The sequence below is a fragment of the Carassius gibelio genome, chromosome B17, assembly GCF_023724105.1.
Source record: "Carassius gibelio isolate Cgi1373 ecotype wild population from Czech Republic chromosome B17, carGib1.2-hapl.c, whole genome shotgun sequence".
Classification (NCBI taxonomy): domain Eukaryota; kingdom Metazoa; phylum Chordata; class Actinopteri; order Cypriniformes; family Cyprinidae; genus Carassius; species Carassius gibelio.
The window spans coordinates 5128363-5151896 of NC_068412.1; the positions used below are offsets into that span (position 1 = coordinate 5128363).

A 23534-nucleotide genomic window follows, 5' to 3' on the forward strand; every position below is an offset into this window, starting at 1 on the left:
CTGCTCAGCAGAGTACCTTCTTTCAGTGTTGCCATGTCCACTTATTATAAACAGAACAGAGACACATCTCTAATGCATGTTTAAATACATCAATACATACACAATTCTTGTAAATGCTGTTGCCACTAACTTAATATTTCAGGAGCTAAACTGTTTTCCAGTTACGTTGGAATTCAGATATCAGAAATGGGAATGGCGTCACACAAGAGTTCATCACATTCCAGTACACACAAGTCGTAAAACCAAGAATGACAAATACAACTGATAGCAATACCAGTCATTTTATGAACACATAAAAAGCTGTATATTTTGCACATACATATTGAAATATCATGTCCACAGACATGCCACTATATATATATATATATATATATATATATATATATATATATATATATATATATATATATATATATATATATATATATATATATATATATATATATATATATATATATATATAATGGCATGTCTGTGGACATGATATTTCAATATGTCTGAGCAAAATATACAGCTTTTTATGATAAGTAATATATATATATATATATATATATATATATATATATATATATATATATATATATATATATATATATATATATATATATATATATATATATATATATATATATATATATCTATCGTTCACTCATGTTGAGTGCTGATCCGCCATATTGGATTTGGAAATGAGAGTTATTTGCAGTTCATCCAACTTGAGAAGATGTTCCAGTAAAAGGTTTCTTCTGAGAATTGGAATTTCCAACTTCTAACTTCCAGTTAATTGAAGTATATGCATCCCTAACAGGAGATTCATCAGTTTTACCAAGAGTCCCAGCAGCAGCAGCAGCAGAGCCCAGAGGAGTCCAGCGTCCTTGAGCGGAATTACTCTGACATGGTCAACCTGATGAAGCTTGAGGAGCAGCTCAGCCCATGCTCCAAGACTTTCTCCAGCTGCGCCGCAGAGCACAGGGGCTTCCAGGACTGCGATGAAGACACCACCTCCGTCACGTCGGACCGCTCAGAGGACGTTTTCGACATGACCAAAGGCAACCTGTCACTGCTGGAGAAGGCCATAGCACTGGAAACGGAGCGGACAAAAGCTTTGCGGGAAAAAATGGCTTCGGAAGCAGTCAGGAGAGATAGACTGCATTTGCATGAGGGTGGTTTGAGGCAAAGCTATGCGGAGCAGCGGAAGGCACGTCTCCACCATGATGGTCTAAAGAAGCCCTTCTACCTTAAAGGTAATCTCATATTACATAACACACAACCAGCCCTTGATATGATTTGTCTGTGTTTCTTTGCTTTGAGAGGGGATCCCGTACTGACCCTGGGACAAGCTTTCTCAAACATCTCCATGCCTGCAGTGCAAACAGCAGTGGCTTAATGTTGTTCAAACAGGCCGGCACGGCCACATCACAGGCTGAGCTTGTCAGGCATAAGTAATGGCGATCTGCACGGCCGGGAGAACAGCAAATCTCATCCCAGGGACACAGTCTGTGCTCATGCTGCCTATTTATAAACCCAGAGAGGAGCTCTGCTTGGAAATATAGCTGTGTCACTGGAGAAACAGGGAAATTAGTTAGTGCTGCATATTCAGAGGAGGTTTCAATCCAATTCCTGGTTTATTTATTTCTATTTTTCCATGGACATAGGAGCCAGATTGACAGATTGTTTTTATCAGTTTTATTTTAGCAGCACTGATATAATATCATAGTTTTTATCAATATTTAGAATCAGCTTTTATGTTTTCTGTTTACATTTGTAGTTCGTTTTAGTTTCAGATTTATATTAGGACTACAACAACACTGATTCAAAATGATTACAGTGATGGTCACTATACTGTTTGTAGTTAAGACTTCTGAAATCTAGACCAAGTCTGAGATCAAGACCAGACTAAGAATTTGAAGGTTGAGACCAAAAGAGACAAGAGTCAAGACCAAGACCGGACTAGCTCTTCTCAAATTAAGCTGAAAGATCCACATTAACTGCGTGAGAAATGTCTTGATAAAATAATACATCATTGCAGAAGAAAATTTTATGTGTAGCAAGCAAATAAAATACAAAGGAGCTGAAATTAACTTCTTTATTTTTTAAACCATCTTTATTCAAAAAAATATACAATTTTACAAATAGAAATATGATGGAAAAATAATACATTTATATATGAAACTAAAGTAAATCAATAAATGAGGGAGTCACAGAATCATTTATTCAACCTATTTGTTCAAAGCAGCTGATTCACAACAGTTCTGCTGTAAATTAGTTTGGAACTATTTTCAGTGAAAAAGAGCAAACTGATGTATAAAATGCAAGACACTCAACATTGCCTTCAAAAAAATAAAAAAATAAAAGTCACTTTCTTGCTAATGTGATATTGGTAATTATAATATAAAAAAGAAATTAGTATTCCGTTTGCAATCATATCTTGAATTAAGTGGTAATTTGTATACATTTTGGTGACATATATGACACAATCCCCTTTTAGTGGTTGAAATGGGTACTGCAGTGCAAATTCAAAATATTGGAGAGAGTGGTTTCTCCCGCCACCTCCTCCTCAGGCTCACACGGGTTGCCAGATTGAGGACATGCAACAGGAATGAGGACATTTGACAATGAAAGGCAACTAGTTTTACACTGTAACTTGATCAGCTGATATTTATCTGCTTTTTGGTCATAGAGCTTTTTAGATGGATGTCAAGACTTTTTAGGTCAAATAGAAGCTGTGATCTCTGATGCAGTTCGTTTGCTGGCTTCCATAGCAGCAATACACTGTGTTTTTCGCCAGCTGACAACCTGGGGTGATGAAATCCTGTCAGGGAAACTGGCAGTGGTTGGAGTCACACATGCAGACCAAAACAAAATCAGATATTCTGACACAGAATGTACATTTCAAAGTTGAATAGCTCTCTGTAGCATTATTTTTCAAGGAAACAAGTATGTGAACTTACTGTTTTCTAAATCTCTGCAAACATATCATGGTATTATTATGCCTTAAAACAGTCAAAAAGTAAATACATAAATACATACATTTACATGCAACACCTTTCATTTCTGACCTGGCATAAAAGCAGCAAATTAAACTAAATTAGAAATACGATGCTGGTTGCATTTGAAGCAGGAAGTTTTACATCCAATCACACTAAATCAGACAATGCACCAGCAATTTCGTGACATCCCTGTAGTTAAGTTATTGACTGGTCTTGAAAAAGAAATCCAGAGTCCCCTTATTATGAGAAAAGATTACAAATGCAGTGGATACCAAGACCTTCAAGAAACTGTCTCGAGACCAAGACCGGTAAATTATGTCAGAAGTGTCATTTTTTGGGTGAACGAACCCTCAAAAACCCTTGAGAACTTTCGCCCGCTGTTCTCCAGATGAGGAAGGGCTGACAGCACGCTTGAAAGGACGTTTGGTCAGCATGCATGGCGGACACTATCTCTCTAATGGCAGAATAATGAGGGACGCTCGGCCATTACACCGTGATAACATCTCGCCACGGCAGAGATAGCGGCAGACGCTGCCTAACCAGGGGGCATTATGATTTATAAAAAGTGTGGAGGCCTGACAGTTATGGAAAGAGCTCTTCCTTAAAGAAGGCACGAGGCGGAGATGGAAATTGAACAGTATCAGTATGACCGATAACAAACGGCAGGACCACTGACTGCACATTAATTATCCACAGACGCTATGGTAATGGGGGCCATTTGCTATGCAAAGCATGGCTTGTCCTGAGCCACAATCAATATCAAGCACTTTCTAATATGTATTCCACTCGGCTCGGCTCGGCAGCACTCTCTCCTTCTTGTTTGTTTTCTCTCTTTTTGAAATGGCTCTATATTCAGATATATTACTCTGTTTTTAATATAATTTTTTATGGTAAGTGGTTGCAAACAATTTTTATAGCTACATTTAAAAAATTTAACATTGAAATTTAGTCAACTAAATTTGTTTATTTAAATGTATCTCAAATAAAAAATGTTTAGTAAATTCAATTTTTTCTGTGAAATCGGCAACTATATTGTAGACAAGTGCACAAATTCGGATTCGACCCACAACCATAAAACTCTTCATGCACACCATTTTAGATGACTCTCCCCCAAAACACAATTAATTTCTTAATGTTTAAAAATAAAACCAAATTACTGAATTCATCAAACTTTTTTTCTTTTTTTTTTTTTTTTTGCTAAATCATTACCTTCACTTTTCATGATTTTCACCCTGATTTATGAAAGTTTGTTTCCAGTTGCAGAGCTTTAGGAGTTGTTATTTAAAGCACATTTTCCAAAAAAAATACAAATTGTGTAGCTCTGCAAACTATTTTCAATCTCACCAAAATTGAGCCCACGTCTCTCACATGATCGCATGCTATTCCTGTCCGTTTTGAGCTTACTTTGATACAGGAGGCAATTCGATGCCCGTTACCAAGTTTCTCCATCCTTAAAATTTTAATCAGTGGTAACAGTAGCATACTCGCTCTTTCGCTCACTCACTCTCTTGTGCCCTCTCTGTTTGAAACATAGCCAATAGATCTGGAAGAGATGCTCTCTTCAGTCAATACACAGATCCAGGATAGTCACTGCCTGTGCAAACTACACTAACACTAACAAGGACAAAAGATCACAGCTATACTACCGTTAAAATTACAATTCTATTGTAATATATTGAAAAATTTAATGTATTTCTGTGATGTGCAGCTGTATTTTCAGCTTCATTCCTCCAGTCTTCAGTGTCACATGATCTTCAGAAATCAGAATAATACGTTGATCTGCTACTCAAGAAACGTTTCTGATTATCATCAATGTTGAAAATATTTGTGCTGCTTCATATTTTTGTGCAAACCATACTATAGTTGGTTTTTCACGATTCTTTGTTGAATTAAAAGAACAGCATTTATTTGAACTATATATTTTTGTAATATTATAAAGGTTTTTACTGTCACTTTTAATGCATCCTTTATAATTCTTTATATATACATACATACTAGGGATACACCGATTCCAGATTTTTTGAGTTCGGCCAAATACCGAATCCACTGTTTAAGATTCGGACGAATCCGAAACCGAATACCGAATCCTACTTGCATCCTCATTCCATTAACACAGTTAAAAACATTAAAAGTTAAGCAAACATTATAATAATAATAATAATTCATTACATTTATATAGCGCTTTTCTAGGCACTCAAAGCGCTTACATAGTCAGGGGGTATCTCCTCATCCACCACCAGTGTGCAGCATCCACCTGGATGATGCGACGGCAGCCATATTGCGCCAGAACCCCCACCACACACCAGCTTACTGGTGGAGAGGAGACAGAGTGATGAAGCCAATCAGCAGATATGGGGATTGTTAGGAGGCCATGATGGTCAGAGGCCAATGGGCGAATTGAGCCAGGATGCCGAGGTCACACCTCTGCTCTTTTTGAAAGACACCCTGGGATTTTTAATGACCACAGAGAGTCAGGACCACGGTTTAACGTCTCATCTGAAGGACGGTGCTTGTTGACAGTATAGCGTCCCCATCACTACACTGGGGCGCTAGGACCCACACAGACCACAGGGTGGGCACCCCCTGCTGGCCTCACTAGCACCTCTTCCAGCAGCAACCTAGTTTTCCCAGGAGGTCTCCCATCCAGGTACTGACCAGGCTCAGCCCTGCTTAGCTTCAGTGGGAAACCGGTCTTGGGCTCCAGGGTGATATGGCTGCCAGCTAAGCCAGGATGACAAGTGGGAAAAACTATTTTGACAATTACCATAAGCCTATGCTTACCCAACCACAAACCAAAACCTTTCAATAAATGTGCAACAAGTGTTCTTTTTTTCTTTTTTAAACCAGAATATGTTTGGTGACTTAACTGAAATTAATGTTATTCAACATTTACTCAATAAACATGGATAGTAGGCAGTTATCGTTTATAACAGTAGGCTAGGCTACGATTAGAACAGTATAGCCAAATATTACCAAAAATATTACGGAAGATCACACACATCTCCTGCGTCATAATTAAATTAATGTAAAACCTCTAACCTTTTACATGAAATTTCCTTTAAAAAAACAAGACGCTCTGCATTAACAGGTGTAAGCTGGTTGTGAGTGTGGGAACGAATGTCCCCAGCAGTACTGAAAAGTCTTTCACTTGGCACAGATGTTGGTGGCACACAGTGGAAATGGTGCCGGTTTGTCTTCCCCCACTGAAAAGGCATCAAAGGCTCACAGAGAAAAACGCTTATCTCCACGTCAACTCCCAATGTGACTGGCTCTGTATTGCTACAGAACGGTCCTCATGTAAACACCATCACGTAATCAACGGCCGTGTGACGTCGACCAGCGTAGCGCAACCATAGGGTTCGGTTTGGTGGAAAAAAAATCTGAGGTTTGGCCGAAACCGAACCCCATCAAAAAGCCCAGTACTCGGCCGAATCCGAATCCGAATCCTGGATTCGGTGCATCCCTAACACACACACACACACACACACACACACAGACACACACACACACACACACACACACACACACACACACACACACACACACACGCACACACACACACACACACATTTTAATAAAACCTGCTCTACTTATTAACACTGGTGTTCCCATCATGCCCTGATAACACTAGTATCAAATCATTTCCAGGTTTATGGAATCAAACCTTGAAGTATATGGTAGCAAAGAAACAAAAATGCATAAAAAAAATATAAATAAAAAATAAAAATAAAAAATGGATTGTGCTTATTTTTGGAAGGTCAAATATACATACTGTAGATCTGCACTTTTACAGATATTTTTTTATTTGTTTGTTGTATTCTTTTCCCCATGCTGGGCTATCATTGTGGTATCATTGATTTCAGATTTGTTCATCCTCAGTTGTTGCCAAGACAACTTTGCTTTTTGCTTTGCCTATTGGTCAGTGTCATTTTCTTGTCTAAGTGGGCAGTTCTTGGACAGAACGAGACCCCTTAAAAAAATTGATTTACAGTATAACAAATGAATCAGTAATTAATCCTATGTGTGTGTGTGTTCAGATTCTTCGCGGTCAGGGAAAAAGGAGAGCCGGTGTCCAACGCCTGGGTGTGACAGCACAGGTCATGTGACGGGTTTGTACCCGCACCATCGCAGCCTGTCTGGATGCCCTCATAAAGACAGAGTCCCTCCAGAGAGTAAGCTCATTTTTCATGCTGGCATTTATGTATAGAGGTCATAATCATTGGTTGCCTGTGTGTGTCTGTATGTTTGTATGTGGGACCCAGTCTTTTGTTCATTCTGCATGTTGTCACACACACGCACACACACACACACACACACACACACACACACACATTACTTTACATTCCTATGCAATACTTTTTCAGCTCTGTAACTTTTTGAAGATTTTAGCAATTTGAAATTTAAAATACTACTTTCAAATTCAAAGTACTTCAAAATGCTACTTTTTACACAATGTTCATTTTGTATACAGTACATGACTATTAAAACATTCAAATCGACCTTTTTCTATTGATTAGCATTTATGGCAAAATTGACAGTAAGTAGAGCATATTTTGGTGTCCCTGGAACACAATTCGGGTCTGAAGTTATTAACATTATATATTATGTGGACATGAAAGCGTACTGCATAGTAGGAATGACCCATCTACCCTTCAGCTTACGAGAACACTTCTCACAATGGAGAAGCAGTCATCACAATATCAGACATGCATGAATGCATTTATTGTTTCTGTTGATAATTACAACGCTATCTTAATGGAGGCCAGTTTAATAAGCTGGTTAGATTTCTCATTTTGTTTTAGATGCTTAATTAAATCCAGTTGAATAAACTGTAATAATTATAATCTGATGAAAGAGTTACAGACGGGATGAATTCACCTTGAGCAAACCTCTTTCATGCGATTCATTAAAATACATCGAACAATTGTGTGTTTTATTCACCAAAGACCAGATGGCAAATCAAACTAACTGATGGCTTTAGACTGGAATTAGTTAACAAAAAGATTTGCTTTTAAAGTGTCCAGATGGCAAGAGTGGCAAGAGTTTGTGAGTTGGCACAGCAAGGGCGTTTTTAGATGGCCATCACTTTAGTGTGGACGGTGACATATGACACACGCTTCCTGAACGACTGGAGTCACTCAGTGGCTGTTCTTTCTTTACAATCCTCTTAGTATCTCCAGGGTTTTATTAAAGACCATGTTTTGTTGTCTTATGTCATATACAGTGACAATATCTTGATATATTACCATGATGATAAAGGTGACACATTAGAAAATCACATGGTCAATCAGAATTCATTGTAAATGGTCGGTCTATAAAACGTGATGGTGCACAGGGTCATAAACACCAAAACAATAACAACGACACTATCGGTAATGCAATAAACATACACTAAATAACACAATATAATATCAAACACTAATGTACATTACTAAAACTACATAAGGAAATATTGTATAATTTCACTACAAATTATACAATAAGATATTACATAATTGACATTTAAATTTAAATTACTTGAAACTACATAAAAATGTTAGAGCAACAGAATTCACCTATATGTTGTCCCAACTTGTGAAACAATGTTGAATAATTAGATTCCTTAAATGTTAAAGGTGTGTGAGTTCCCAGCATGCATTGCAGCATGAATAATTCATGAAGTTACAGTGATAGGAGTTCTTGTTTCACTGACTTTTGTTTAATTTTGTTTAACCTGATCATTTTAGTATATATACAGGTCCTTCTAAAAAAATTAGCATATTGTGATAAAGTTCTTTATTTTCCACAATGTAATGATAAAAATTAAACTTTCATATATTTTAGATTCATTGCACACCAACTGAAATATTTCAGGTCTTTTATTGTTTAAATACTGATGATTTTGGCATACAGCTCATGAAAACCCAAAATTCCTATCTCAAAAAATTAGCACATTTCATCCGACCAATAAAAGAAAAGTGTTTTTAATACAAAAAAAGTCAACCTTCAAATAATTATGTTCAGTTATGCACTCAATACTTGGTGGGGAATCCTTTTGCAGAAATGACTGCTTCAATGCGGCGTGGCATGGAGGCAATCAGCCTGTGGCACTGCTGAGGTGTTATGGAGGCCCAGGATGCTTCGATAGCAGCCTTAAGCTCATCCAGAGTGTTGGGTCTTGCGTCTCTCAACTTTCTCTTCACAATATCCCACAGATTCACTATGGGGTTCAGGTCAGGAGAGTTGGCAGGCCAATTGAGCACAGTAATACCATGGTCAGTAAACCATTTACCAGTGGTTTTGGCACTGTGAGCAGGTGCCAGGTCGTGCTGAAAAACAAAATCTTCATCTCCATAAAGCTTTTCAGCAGATGGAAGCATGAATTGCTCAAAAATCTCCTGATAGCTAGCTGCACTGACCCTGCCCTTGATAAAACACAGTGGACCAACAACAGCAGCTGACATGGCACCCCAGACCATCACTGACTGTGGGTACTTGACCCTGGACTTCAGGCATTTTGGCATTTCCTTCTCCCCAGTCTTCCTCCAGACTCTGGCACCAAAATTTGTCCAAAAGTCCAGTGCTGCTTCTCTGTAGCCCAGGTCAGGCACTTCTGCTGCTTTTCTGGTTCAAAAGTGGCTTAACCTGGGGAATGCGGCTCCTGTAGCCCATTTCCTGCACACGCCTGTGCACGGTGGCTCTGGATGTTTCTACTCCAGACTCAGTCCACTGCTTCCTCAGGTCCCCCAAGGTCTGTAATCGGTCCTTCTCCACATTCTTCCACAGGGTCCGGTCACCTCTTCTCGTTGTGCAGCGTTTTTTGCCACACTTTTTCCTTCCCACAGACTTCCCACTGAGGTGCCTTGATACAGCACTCTGGGAACAGCCTATTCGTTGTGTCTTACCCTCTCGCTTGAGGGTGTCAATGATGGCCTTCTGGACAGCAGTCAGGTCGGCAGTCTTACCCATGATTGCGGTTTTGAGTAATGAACGAGGCTGGGAGTTTTTAAAAGCCTCAGGAATCTTTTGCAGGTGTTTAGAGTTAATTAGTTGATTCAAATGATTAGGGTAATAGCTTGTTTAGAGAACCTTTTCATGATATGCTAATTTTTTGAGACAAGCATTTTGGGTTTTCATGAGCTGTATGCCAAAATCATCAGTATTAAAACAATAAAAGACCTGAAATATTTCAGTTGGTGTGCAATGAATCTAAAATATATGAAGGTTTAATGTTTATCATTACATTGTGGAAAATAATGAACTTTATCACAATATGCTAATTTTTTGAGAAGGACCTGTATATATACTAAAATGATCAGGTTACATGGTTGATTCTGTGTGAATTTATTGGCTGAATGAGGCATTTTAAAGTTAGTAAACAAACCCATTCAAATAAATTAAAGGGACAGTTCACCCAAAAACGTGACAAGCACAGTTGACAGTAGCCATTGACTAGCAAAAATAAATCAATAATAATAATGATTATAAAAACTATGGATGTCAGTGGACACCATCAAATGATTGGTTGCCAGTATTTTTCCAAATCTCTTTTTTTTGTGTTCAGCAGAAGAAAGAGATTAGTACAGGTCTTGAACAACTTGAGGGTGAGTAAATTATGACATAATGTGCTTTTTTTGGGGGGGTGATCTGTCCATTTAAGTGTTACTTTTGACAATTGTAAGACAATAGTAAAGAGAATGTAAAAATCTGAATGCTTTAAGGTGCAAAGATTTATATATATATATATATATATATATATATATATATATATATATATATATATATATATTGTCACGGGAGGAGCACAAGACAGACACAGTGGGCGTGGCGTCAGGCCTCGGAGAGGCTTTTATTAACAGAAATCATAAAACAAAGGGAATAAAAGTGGCCAAAGGGGGAAAGTGTCCAAAATAACAGGGAATCTGGTGTCCTCGTCGTGCTGCGGGATTTGTGTAGGTCGGGCAGTGTTCATCAAGGAAGGGTCCAGGCAAGGGGCGGAGTCCGGCGGCCGCACGCGCTCCCCTCCTTGGTCCGGGGCGCGAGGGGCGGCGGCTTCCTCTAGCGGCCGCATCTCTCTCGTCGGCCGCGGCGCTGGTAGGGGATGGACGGCCCGGCATCCTGGCCCGTCGGCCGTGTATACGGGTGCGGTTCCCTTCCGGATCGCGGGTCCGGCAGCTCACGTCTTGGTGGTGCGGGAGTCCCTCAACGCACCCTTCCTGGACCCACGAGGACACCAGTGTGCATGCACGGGGAAGAGACCGGTCTCCTGAGGAGAGGCGCGTTGGGCTTTTAAACAGCGGCGGTAATGAGGCTCCACTTCCTTCAGGTGTGCCCCATCACACGCCGCCCACCCTGACTCGTCCAGCGCCCCTCCTCTCACACACCCACTCCAGTTGGGAGCCTGGTGAAGGGCGGCGATTTAGGACGGGGTGCCGGTGATAATCAGGGAGGAGGCAGCTGACTCGTCACATTCCCCCTCCCAAGCGACATCCCCGTCATCAGGGCGCCGCCCACACGGGAGTGCTACCATCCTCAACCAGGCTCCAAACGGTCGGAGTGGGCGGGGCTTCCTCTCCGGGCGGTCCTCCCTCTCGCAGCGCACCAGAGCAGGGACAGAGAAACCGGGTTTTAGTGACAGCCTCAACCAACCACAGGGTAAAATGACAATGGAAAAGTCACTTACCCCTTGTGTGGCTGGGAGGCTGTCCCCAGTTTTCCTCCGTCCCAGTCTGGGTTCTCACGAACGTTTGCAAGCGAGAGGGAGTGACGTCACCAGACGTTTCCCAACTGCGCTGTCTAGGCTCCGCCTGCCCGCATTCTCCACCAGTGTCACGGGAGGAGCACAAGACAGACACAGTGGGCGTGGCGTCAGGCCTCGGAGAGGCTTTTATTAACAGAAATCATAAAACAAAGGGAATAAAAGTGGCCAAAGGGGGAAAGTGTCCAAAATAACAGGGAATCTGGTGTCCTCGTCGTGCTGCGGGATTTGTGTAGGTCGGGCAGTGTTCATCAAGGAAGGGTCCAGGCAAGGGGCGGAGTCCGGCGGCCGCACGCGCTCCCCTCCTTGGTCCGGGGCGCGAGGGGCGGCGGCTTCCTCTAGCGGCCGCATCTCTCTCGTCGGCCGCGGCGCTGGTAGGGGATGGACGGCCCGGCATCCTGGCCCGTCGGCCGTGTATACGGGTGCGGTTCCCTTCCGGATCGCGGGTCCGGCAGCTCACGTCTTGGTGGTGCGGGAGTCCCTCAACGCACCCTTCCTGGACCCACGAGGACACCAGTGTGCATGCACGGGGAAGAGACCGGTCTCCTGAGGAGAGGCGCGTTGGGCTTTTAAACAGCGGCGGTAATGAGGCTCCACTTCCTTCAGGTGTGCCCCATCACACGCCGCCCACCCTGACTCGTCCAGCGCCCCTCCTCTCACACACCCACTCCAGTTGGGAGCCTGGTGAAGGGCGGCGATTTAGGACGGGGTGCCGGTGATAATCAGGGAGGAGGCAGCTGACTCGTCACAATATATATATATATAAAATTTATTTTTATTTTTTTGAATTAGGTAAAACCACTCACCTTTACAAAATGACAAAACTTAAAATAAGCTGTGCTTGCTTTGAGACACACAGACATTTGTCTCAGTCAGTGGAGGTAGCGGATGCTGTCCGCTGCTCGGTAATGAACGTGTCAGAGTATGTTGAAGATGAGGGTGAAGGATTAAGGAGCTGATAATGATGAAGATGAGCACCGGAAGAGTGCTGGTCCGCTCACCTTGGCCCACGCTCTCTGCCCCCCACTCCAGTGTCCTAATGAACAGAAATCTAATTACTGTCGGCAGGGAGTTTAGACGGTCATGGACAGAGAAGACATAGGCATGTACAGATGAATAATATAATTTGGGATCGGAGAGAGGCAGTGTTTGGGCAGTGATTTATATTGATTGCTAACTTGTATCTACTGCAAATGAAAGACAAATGCAGAGCTGAGACGATCACGAGCGGCCGCACCTAACAGCAGATGACTGTGTGATGAGCTAACGTTAGCTGACGGCTTCAGCTAGTGATGAGAACGCAGTCAGGGTCAGAGCTCTCTGTGAAACCGTCTTTCTGCATCACAATCCACAGCACTGACGTGTTAAACTAGCATCAGATTTTACTTACTACATCTTCAAGCTAGCAGCAGGAAAACCAGTTAAACGGTACAAAATATCATAGAATAGAATAGAATAGAATAGAATAGAATAGAATAGAATAGAATAGAACCTGAGGAGCCACTTCCAGGTTCTTTATCTTATAAGGTATGGCTTTGTTGGGAATTAAGCATTATTGTTAAGCATTATAGAATATTATTTTTCTTCAATTTTACTGCAATTTTTGCAGTAAATATACCATAATCAGTATACTAGTAGTTTAGTTGTATGTATACTATTTCAATACTTATTGTGACTGTGACTGAATTGCGCAACTTTTAAGGGCACTTTAAGGGTAGCTGTGGTAAACTTTGTTTATGCAACTAAAAAGTGCTAATTGTATACTTTGCTTGTAGCCCACTTTTTTTGTTTATAGAAGTACACTTTACCTTCAGTAAACTAAAGTTTGTAAAGGTTTTACAACTGCAAGTTTTGTGCTTTACTATTTCCTATATATTGTTTTTGCACTTTGATCATACTACTAGCTTCCTGTTCAGGTATTATTTTTATACTTGATGTAAACCTTTAACTATATGGCTAGAATAGAATAGAATAGAATAGAATAGAATAGAATAGAATAGAATAGAATAGAATAGAATGTTGTTTGTCGCATCACTCGTGCTGCATGGTGCATGTGCATGCCACTGTTCTTCCATTAGCAGTTCTTTGCATGCCGCTGTTTGATGTCTCTGGTTCTGAGCGTGCTGGTGATAATGATGAGTGTTTCACACTAATGCAGATGACTAAATGTGGTCTCTAACTCCTAATCTTCCACCCTATTTCTCTCGCCTGCTGTCAAGTTCTTGCAATTTATGAAAATGTTCTTAAGTGCCCTACGCCTGGCTGCACGGGCCGGGGTCACGTCAACAGCAACAGGAACTCTCACCGGAGGTGAGTTCCTCTCTGTCTGGATGAGAGAAACGCTTCTGTCTTCATTCTTAGCATCTTTGTGTCAGACACAGAACAGTGCTGGCTACTTTTTCACCTTCTCTCACCAAATGTTTCAGTTTTATCTTTGGTTTCTGGTGTTACAAAGCATTAATTTCTGATTTAATCCATCCATATATTTATAGTTAAAGTTCTTAAATATTAAATGTGAATTTGATTCATTCATTTTTATGTTAAAATACTTTACTACTATTTGAACGTGCAGAGGCTATGAGTAAGCTTGAGTGTTCGAAGTATGTAAATATTTTACTTGAATCTCAACCTTAACTTCAGTCTTGAGCAAAGGTGTGACCAGTGCTTGCAGTATAGTTAGTAATGTAATCTATTATATTATGTTTTAGGTTATCTAATCAGACTATTCTGTTTACCACTTTGACTTGTATAGCATTTTTTTCTGAATAACTATATAAAAATGCATTTACATTTATATACACAAGAGAAAGAAAAATATATTCCATTCTTTTTTTTTTCTTTTTTATCAACACCATGAAGTTCATTAAACACCACATTACATCTGTCAGACTTGTGTTCCTGTGTGTGTGTGTGTGTGTGTGTGTGTGTGTGAGTGTGCGTGTGTGCGTGAGTGCGTGTGTGTGTGTGTGTGTGTGTGTGTGTGCGTGAGTGCGTGCGTGTGTGTGTGTGTGCGTGTGTGTGTGTGTGTGTGTGTGTGTGAGTGCGTGTGTGTGTGTGTGTGTGTGAGTGTGTGTGTGTGTGTGTGTGTGTGTGTGTGTGTGTGTTTAACCCCATGTGCTCCATGACCTAGTTTTCCCTCTTCTTTGATAAGTCACTGGGTTCAGGTGTGTCCAGTTCATGACCCTCCTTTAGTCCTGTATTTAAAGTGTTGTCTGTCCCTTGGTTCCTTTGTCCAGTGCAGTCTATGTAATGTGGTTGTCTTCCTAGTTCTCTGAGTTTTATGTTAGAGTTATAATAAATATGTGTTTTCCCGCTCCTGCTCATGCGTCCTGCTCTTCACCGCAGCCACACATGACCTCAGGGTTTCCCAAACTGGGGTTTAAGAAAGAGCTGAAGATGCATAAACTGATAAACTGATGTTTAAATCATAAAAATATAAAATTAAAAATAAATCATTTATTTAGTTTTTGTTTATTTGTTTGTTTGTTTACCTGCATGTTGATGTAAAGCGAAATATAAAATGTATTATTATTTGAATTAAGGATCAACAAAAAATTAAGTATAATTTACTGTATGTATAATATGTAATATAATCAAAAATAAAAAAGGGCAATATAATTTAATTAAAAGTACTTAATTGTATTTTTATAGCACTTCATACAATAAATATTGTTTCAAAGCTGCTTTACAGTGTTAAACAAGAAAGTAACAGAACCAATGATGCAAACTGCAAAGATTATGTAAATCCAAAATCCACAACTAAGATAATGTGTCATTTTTCATCTCAAGTCAGTTCAGTAGGTTCAGTTCAATGACTGTGTGAAGTTCGTTCATTATGAAACATGTTTGATTCAGCAATAAGCAGCTCTACTAACTCTGTGTTGTTATTCAGCTCAAGTCAGTTCAGCGTTGAGATTCTGTTTTATAAATTACATAATCAGCACTGTGCGGGACTACATCTTTTTCTCAGAACGTTCCAGACATGGATGTGTGTTTGGGAAAATTGGATTGGAATCTTTGTTTGATGTTGTTAGTGAAGTCTGACGTCAATGCAGGACTACGTTCATTTATTGAAAAGATTGACAGTGATGAAAAATAAAGAGTGCCACAAATGCACATTGACTTTAATGCCTGCACATTGCAGGCATTAAAGCAGCACGTTCTTCAATGGAAGGCTTTGCGCGTGGCTTGTAGTGGGCTGATGAAATGTTTGAGGCAGATATTTGGAGAGGGTGCTGCAGTAATTCTCTCAGCAGCTGCTGTGTGGAGCGTCAGCCATTAGCCCCTCACTGACACCTCACCAGGGGAGACAGCCCGCTCCAGACGGCTGCCACAGACCCCTGAACCACACACACACACACACACCTCGCTTGCACTTGCAAGAGGGAAATTACATTTCCTATGGCTCAATAGAAAGCTGGCAGCTTGCTTTATGTCATGAATACTCACACACACCTTCAGCCACTGCATCTCTGTGATCCAAGATTATAGCACTACCTAGAGGAGCCTTGAATTGCTCTCGGGTTACTTTTCTTGTACACTTGAAAAGTATAATAATTTCTTAATCAGTATTGTTTTGCCTTATACAGTTCTGTTTTGTATTTGAATTCAGTTAATTGTTTATACCCCACTGACATATTCTTCTTCCTTCAAGTATAATCTCAAAACTTAAAAGGAAACTTAAGCTTAAAATAAAGTTTATTAGTATAAACAAACCTGATAATTGAAACTCAAATGAAAAAATTTCAAAAGGAAATCTTTAGTTTATAATATCTGGTTTTGATCTGGTTTTACAGTTGTGAATGTGCTCCAACACGGTACCAAACCTAACCGTAATTTAATGTGGTCTGGGTCTTATTTTCTTGCATAGATTTGCTGAAGTGTCCAACCAAGTTTAGCAAATCACAGATGAATTTCAACCAAAATATTATATGGTTGAAAATATATAGAAAATGTTTTCTATTTCCTTTTCCTCGGGAGGCAGATCTAAGAAGCAGAAGAGTTTCTTCAAAGAAAGCTTCATTTTTTCCCCTTTATAAGAACAACAGAGACATAAGAGAGCTCAATCTTTTTCTTTATTTTTTTTCTTTGTTTTTTTTACAGATCACAGTTTTGTCCATCAGTTTTATAATTCTGACTTCAAACTGTATAAAGCAGATTATAAGAGATGCATATCAGTGATGAGTTTAAAATACACAGAAATGAAGATGGATGAATCGTCCCTGACTTGTCACATGTTGTCATGTCTTTTTGAAGAGGTTTCTGACATTTCTTTCTGTTCATCCAGCCTGTCTGGCTGTCCAATAGCGGCGGCAGAGAAACTGGCCAAAGCCCACGAGAAACATCAGTCATGTGATGGAGGCAAATCCAACCAGGCTTCAGATCGTGTGCTCAGGTAACTGCTCCTCATTTCTTACGCTGACACAACAGATCAAGCAGTCAGTTTGCTTCTTAGCTGGAAACTGAGTACCTTAAATAGGCAACAATTTGTGTTTAATTGCAATGTTCATGAAATGGATGGTATGCATGCACGCATTCATAAGATGAACTGCTGGTTGTATCTGTCGCAGGCCCATGTGCTTCGTCAAACAGCTGGAGATTCCACAGTACGGCTATAAAAACAACGTGCCCACGTCAACCCCACGATCCAACCTGGCCAAAGAGTTAGAGAAATACTCCAAAACCAACTTTGACTACAACAGCTATGACAACAACAACATCTACAGCAAACGGCACACTACTGTACCCAAAGTCCACAGCCGGGACACACTGCCCAAAACTGATGATGGTAAGGCCACAGCATTCACACATCCATGCTATCATATCAATATACACTACTGTTCAAAAGTTTGGGGAAAACACTCTAATATGCTGATATGGTGCTCATTTATTATAAGTGAGCAATTATTAATAATGGTTCTTATTATTATCAATGGTGAAAACAGTTGTGCTATTTCATATTTTCGGGGAAACATTTTAATAACCCCGGTGGGTAGTTATTATTGATGAAAGTACGAAGTCTGTTCTCTAGAAGAGGAACCACAGCTGTAGTTCATCACTTGGACTTTAAGCTAAAAACTACAGTGTATGTCGTCTTTTGCTAGCTCTACTGTTTTATCATTTCAAACTATATTGACTATATTGTTTTGATATTATTTTGTTCAATAAAGCAAAGAGTATGTCTTAAGCATCCAAGTACTTTTGTAGCTGATGTATGATCATTATTATCATTATGACAGTGTTAAGGTCTGAGAAAACTATAATGCTCTGTGAGGAACTTAACCCTGTTAGAAAAGCCTCCGAGATCTTCCTTCACTGTATTTCTGAGGTATGGAAATGTATGGAAATGATCTGGAGGCAGATACATAATGAATGAGGAGGTTTAGGCAAATCACAGTCTGGATTTGGGGCTGCTGCTAATTGCAATTCTGTGCATAAGACTGTGAGCTCCCCAGCCATGCTTTAATGACCAGACTGGGGGGAGAAGATGGAGTAAAAGGAAGGCAGAAGAGAGAGATAGCGAGCGATGGCAGCAGGACGCCCGGTGGGAGATGTCACTTTGATGCCCAGCTGGTGGTTGTGCGGCCCATTGTGTCTTTTGTCAAATTGCAGTGTCTCTCCGTCTCTCACCTATATCCCGACACCCCCTTAACACCCCATCATTTAAAATATCCTCTGAATAATCAAAATCATCATAATAAACAAGCCTTTCTTTGGGGATTTGACTACAGGACACGATATAACATACTGAGGTTCCATGCACTTTATTTTACAGTATGTCCAGTGTACTAACTTGCCTCAGAAAGTACAGAGTACATAATATAAGCTAACTACACTGTAAAATAAACAATAAAGATAAAACAAAGATTTTACATACTTTTACAAGAAAATATGCTTTTAGTATTTCTACTTCCAATTGTTATGCTTAATTCAGTGTGCAACTTGCCAATTGTTTGTGAAATTTACCAGAAATTTCAAGTGAATTCAACACAATCTTTTATGTAACTGTTAGGTTTAGGGTAGGCTTTGAGTTAATACCAAGTTATTAGCTTTATATTGCAGCTACTACAGTAAGTACATGCAATTTATTTTATACTTTATTTTAGATGTCCTTGTTAAATTGTAATTACAGTACTCAATTATGTACTCTGTAACATTAATTTTACAACATGTACTTACATGGGTCATGCCATTTCTTATACAAGGCTGAAAAATGTGATTATTTTGAACCCTAACAATATAATTTTTATTTATTATCACAATTTTCTGAATTTTTACTGTGCATTTTCGAATTGCATCAGTATCATGCCAGTGATATATATATATATATATATATATATATATATATATATATATATATATATAGTACTAATGAACAGCCAATATGCTAGTAATATGCATGCTAATAAGTAACTACTCAGAACTGGTCCCTAAACTGAAGTAATACTTTTTTTCAAAACTTATAAATCATACAGAATTAGTTTTTTTGAGAAAGTAAAAATGCACAAAGTTTCCTGCGAGGGTTAGGGTTAGGTGTAGTGCCATAGAATATACAGTTTGTACAGTATAAAAACCATTACGCCTATCGAATGAACACACTTTTCACAAAAACAAACGTGTGTGTGTGTGTGTGTCATATCTTGTGTTTTATGTATTGTACATAACATTGGTTTTAATTTTAAATAATTTTGAAATGAAATACTAATACAACAAAATGTAGACTAGGAGTGTATTTTGTGAGCTGTCTGCACATATGGGGCTTATGTTAAAGTCACTGTCCTGTGTGTCCCGTCAGTGAAGCGCTACTGCAAGAGCTCCAGTTCGGCGAGCAGCACCACCAGCAGCTACGGGCCCAGCAGCAGCAGCCTGAGCTGTGGAGGAGGAGGAGGAGCGAGCAGCGCCAGCAGCACCTGCAGCAAGAGCAGCTTCGACTACACACACGACATGGAGGCGGCGCACATGGCTGCTACCGCCATCCTCAACCTCTCCACCCGCTGCAGAGAGATGCCCCAGAGCCTGAGTGGGAAACCCCTGGAGATCTGCACGCAGGTCCACACAAGCCCCTTTTATACTCACTCAGACATTTTTACTTGATCGTTATACATTACATTATTTCTTAATATATAACTAATCTGGAGACCAAACTTATAGTGGAGCTCACCTCTGAGGCAGTTAATCCGGTGAAGGAGACTATAGTGTCTGCAGAATCATTAAGCGCATGATAAGAACGCACTGAATTAAATACAATGTTTAATTAATAACATAAAAAAGAAAACAAAAAAGTTCAGCACATGCACAAGTCATTTGTCTATTCTGCCCTACAAAGCAAAAAGGCAGTAACTACGCAGAGTGCAGAACTGAGAAAAATGACTTAAAAGTTATCCTGTCATCCAGCCTAAGTAGTAACTGTACAAACAACTACCATTTCTCTCCAAAGCGACACACATTTCAGATAAGATGTTTTGTCACATAACGAAGGATGCCTTGAATGTCATGAAAATGACAATAACTAATTTTTGACCAAAAATGCAGTTACTGTCTTTTTGCTTTGTAGGGCAGTATAATGGTATCAGAAAGCTTGTTTTAATCAACCGATTGTGTAAATGCCAGATAGCATTGGAATATAACATATAACATATAACTTTAAATGTGCATGAGATTCTCGTCCTCATCGGACTATGTTTCTAAAGAAAGAGTAAGATGTGCTTGGCCATGCAAAACTCACAATAAGGATGGTCCGATGTTTGATGTTTAGCTCAGTGTTTCTGTATGGTTTCTGGGTGATGGCGCAGTAGGTGGCTGATGCTGCGGTGTTGTAGTAGATGCTCACTGGCACAAAATGATCTACTGGTTTCTGAATATCATTCAGGATTGAGTCTGTGGGATCATATGTCTATTTGCTTAATAGTAATAAATAGTAACTATTACTATTATTTAATTATTATTTATTTGTATTATTATTATTATTATTATTATTATTTAATTAATCACCAATTATACTAGAAACCTGAGGGAGTTTTTGCAACATACCAGTTAAAGACACAACCTCCTGCTAAAACTCAGTCTGAAGATAGATTGGAGAAAAAGCAACACTGAACACAATGAATGTTATTTGTGTGGGATATAGGAGCTATATCCTCAGATTAAGCACTGACACTCATCCAGCATGAAATAGGAGGAAAAGAGAGTTGATAATGTGGTGTGTGTGTGTGCGTGTGTGTGCGTGTGTGTGTGTGTGTGTGTGTGTGTGTGTGCGTGTGTGTGTGTGTGTGTGAAACATAGAGGCGCCTCGAGCAAGTGATGGCTGGCTTCTCTCTCTCTCTCTCTCTCTCATTTCATCTGCTGTCATTCTGCAGTCAAGGATGGGATGAGCTGCCTGCAGCAGCGCTCTTCTCTTGCTGTCATATGTTCAGCGGATGATGCTTCCTCTCCATCTCCATCTCTGCTCAGCACATTTATTTCAGTAGAGCAGTGTCCATGCAGCTCCTCATCTCTCAGTGGAGCTGAAGCGCTCATTAAGCCTGACTCCTCGGCTGCGTTTGATTCAGGACTCTGGTTTTACATTGGCCATTAGCTGGTGACTCAGTATAGCACCAGAACAACATTTCCCTAAAAATCAAATGTTTAAAATCAAATGTTGCTGAAAAAAAAAGATGTTAGTCTAGTGCAAATATCACATTTTTCTTGATTCAAGATTCTCCGAAACTATCAAAATTAGGTGAGTTGCTGAAAACAAGAACAGAAGTATCTGCTGAAAATAAACAAGATCATTTTTCTTATCTTTAGTAGATATATTTTCTAGCTTTAAGAAAAAAAAAAAGACTTAATATTAAATGTAATTTGGCATGATTTGAACAATGTTTAAATATTTGTATACTGGAAAACAAGAAAAAAATATTGGGTATAAAAACCAAATAAAAAATACAAATCATTTGCAAAGATGTTGTTTCTTTTTGTCCTGTTTCAGCCGTCCATCCCTCTGTCTCTCGTTCTCTCTGTCTAATTGGAGCAGCTTTAGTGGAGTCATGGGATGTGACCTCTTAGCTGTCTTGGCTGTCACTTCCTCCAGGGTTTCCTGTAGTGACAGAGGTCAGGCTGACTGCAGACAGAGAGAGCACCTCCTCGTCCCTCACTAATTATGTGTTTAGATGGGTTGCATACATACAAACTACATTCATAATGTTTATCCTATTCTTCATTTTTCCTTTACTCTATCTCATTTTCAGCACTAGATATGTTGTTTTATCACTTCAAACCCAACAAACTTGAGAAATCTCTGCTACAAAGCAGACAAAAGCGTTTTTCCAGTTTAATTAAGAGATTATTTTAATGTTTATTGAGCCATTTTACGCATAAGGATTGTTGGCTGCTCCCTACAATACACATTTTACTAGGTTTTATAATACATGTGGGGGCAGTCGGTGCCTGTGATACAGTATGGGCAAAACCTGACCTACACACACACTCATACCTCAGCCACATCAGCAGAGAGGAGCTTAGGACCTTCTTTATAAGCCAGCTCACACTGAGAGAGAGAGTGAGTGAGTGAGTGAGTGAGTGAGTGAGTGAGTGAGAGAGAGAGAGAGAGAGAGTGGGGGGGGGGGAGAGAGAGAGAGAGAGAGAGGGAGAGAGAGAGAGAGGGAGAGAGAGAGAGAGGGAGAGAGAGAGAGAGAGAGAGAGAGAGAGAGAGAGAGAGGGGGGGAGGGAGGAAGAAAATTTAGAATTTTCAAGCATCTTCATTTAACCAAAAGATTAGTCACATTAAAGCACATGATAACAATTTTTCACAATTTTTAAAACCATTTTATAAAAAGAGTGCAAAATGAAGTTCATTTTCAATAACAGAACACAAAGCTCCTCTCTGACACCATATTCTTTCAAAAATATTTAAGGAGTCCATAGTCTTGTAAAAACTAAAATCAATTAAAGCCTTGATTTGATCATGGCTAAACAGAAAACCTCTCATTAAAACAATTTAAAAGATTTTGTAAACAAATTAAATAAAAATAAAAGCTTAATTCTTGAACAATACAAAAAGCTATGCAAAATGGTCTCTCTTTGAATACAAAAAGGATATTTATTGCTAACATCTGGATTTAAACCAGAAATAAAAGCTTTAACAGCAATAATGCCATGCAGAATTCACCTTTGTAGATCTCAAGCTCTTTTAGTTAACAGTGGCTTGTACAGTGTTCTCCACTCTGTTCTAACATTATTACTCATCTTAAAAACTGTACACCACAGTGTGTCAATTCTTTCATGTAGTCAATGTTTGTTAAAAGATTTTAAACAAGTGTTATTTTTTTTTCCTATTACTTTCATACAAATCCATATCTGTCACCTTTTCAGATTAAACAAACAAACAAATCCTGTACAATCACCTACATTTTGTGAAAGAAGCAGATTTGGAAACTGATCCTTGTTAGGGATCAATTCCCCTTCACTGTAACCTTAAAGCATTTTAATTCTTCTGTTGTAAAAGTAGATTGTAATTTGTGCAGTACTTGTGTAACAATTCAAACAGATTTCACTCCTAAAAGAAAAATCCTCAGCTTTTCCAAGACTAAACATCAAATTGTTATAATCTTGGATTTAATTAACGCTGCAGTCATTTTTGTGATCCACAGATCAGAGGTTCTTTCAACAGCCAGAATAAAGATGATGTAGAGCCAGTTCTTTTCTCTTGAAAGAGGTCCCATACTTTAAAAAGATTCCTGTGAAACTCCAGCATTCTGGATGTCTTGAGTTTTTTTGGGATCGAACAAGAACAAAGACTTATCCAAGAATAGTCTCTCAGCAGTCTTTAAAAT

At 39.4% G+C, this 23534-nt stretch overlaps 1 protein-coding gene across 2 annotated transcripts in view; it reads left to right on the plus strand.

Moving 5' to 3' along the window:
• Positions 1 to 23534, plus strand: part of myt1lb (myelin transcription factor 1-like, b) — a 117443-nt gene that overhangs the window by 69481 nt on the left and 24428 nt on the right. For both annotated transcript variants that reach the window (XM_052580598.1, XM_052580599.1), the window contains exons 8-13: positions 806 to 1241; positions 7025 to 7159; positions 13944 to 14034; positions 17012 to 17119; positions 17295 to 17512; positions 19520 to 19773. In XM_052580598.1, coding sequence (XP_052436558.1) covers positions 806 to 1241; positions 7025 to 7159; positions 13944 to 14034; positions 17012 to 17119; positions 17295 to 17512; positions 19520 to 19773 — 1242 coding nt within the window. The remainder of the gene's footprint in view (positions 1 to 805; positions 1242 to 7024; positions 7160 to 13943; positions 14035 to 17011; positions 17120 to 17294; positions 17513 to 19519; positions 19774 to 23534) is intronic.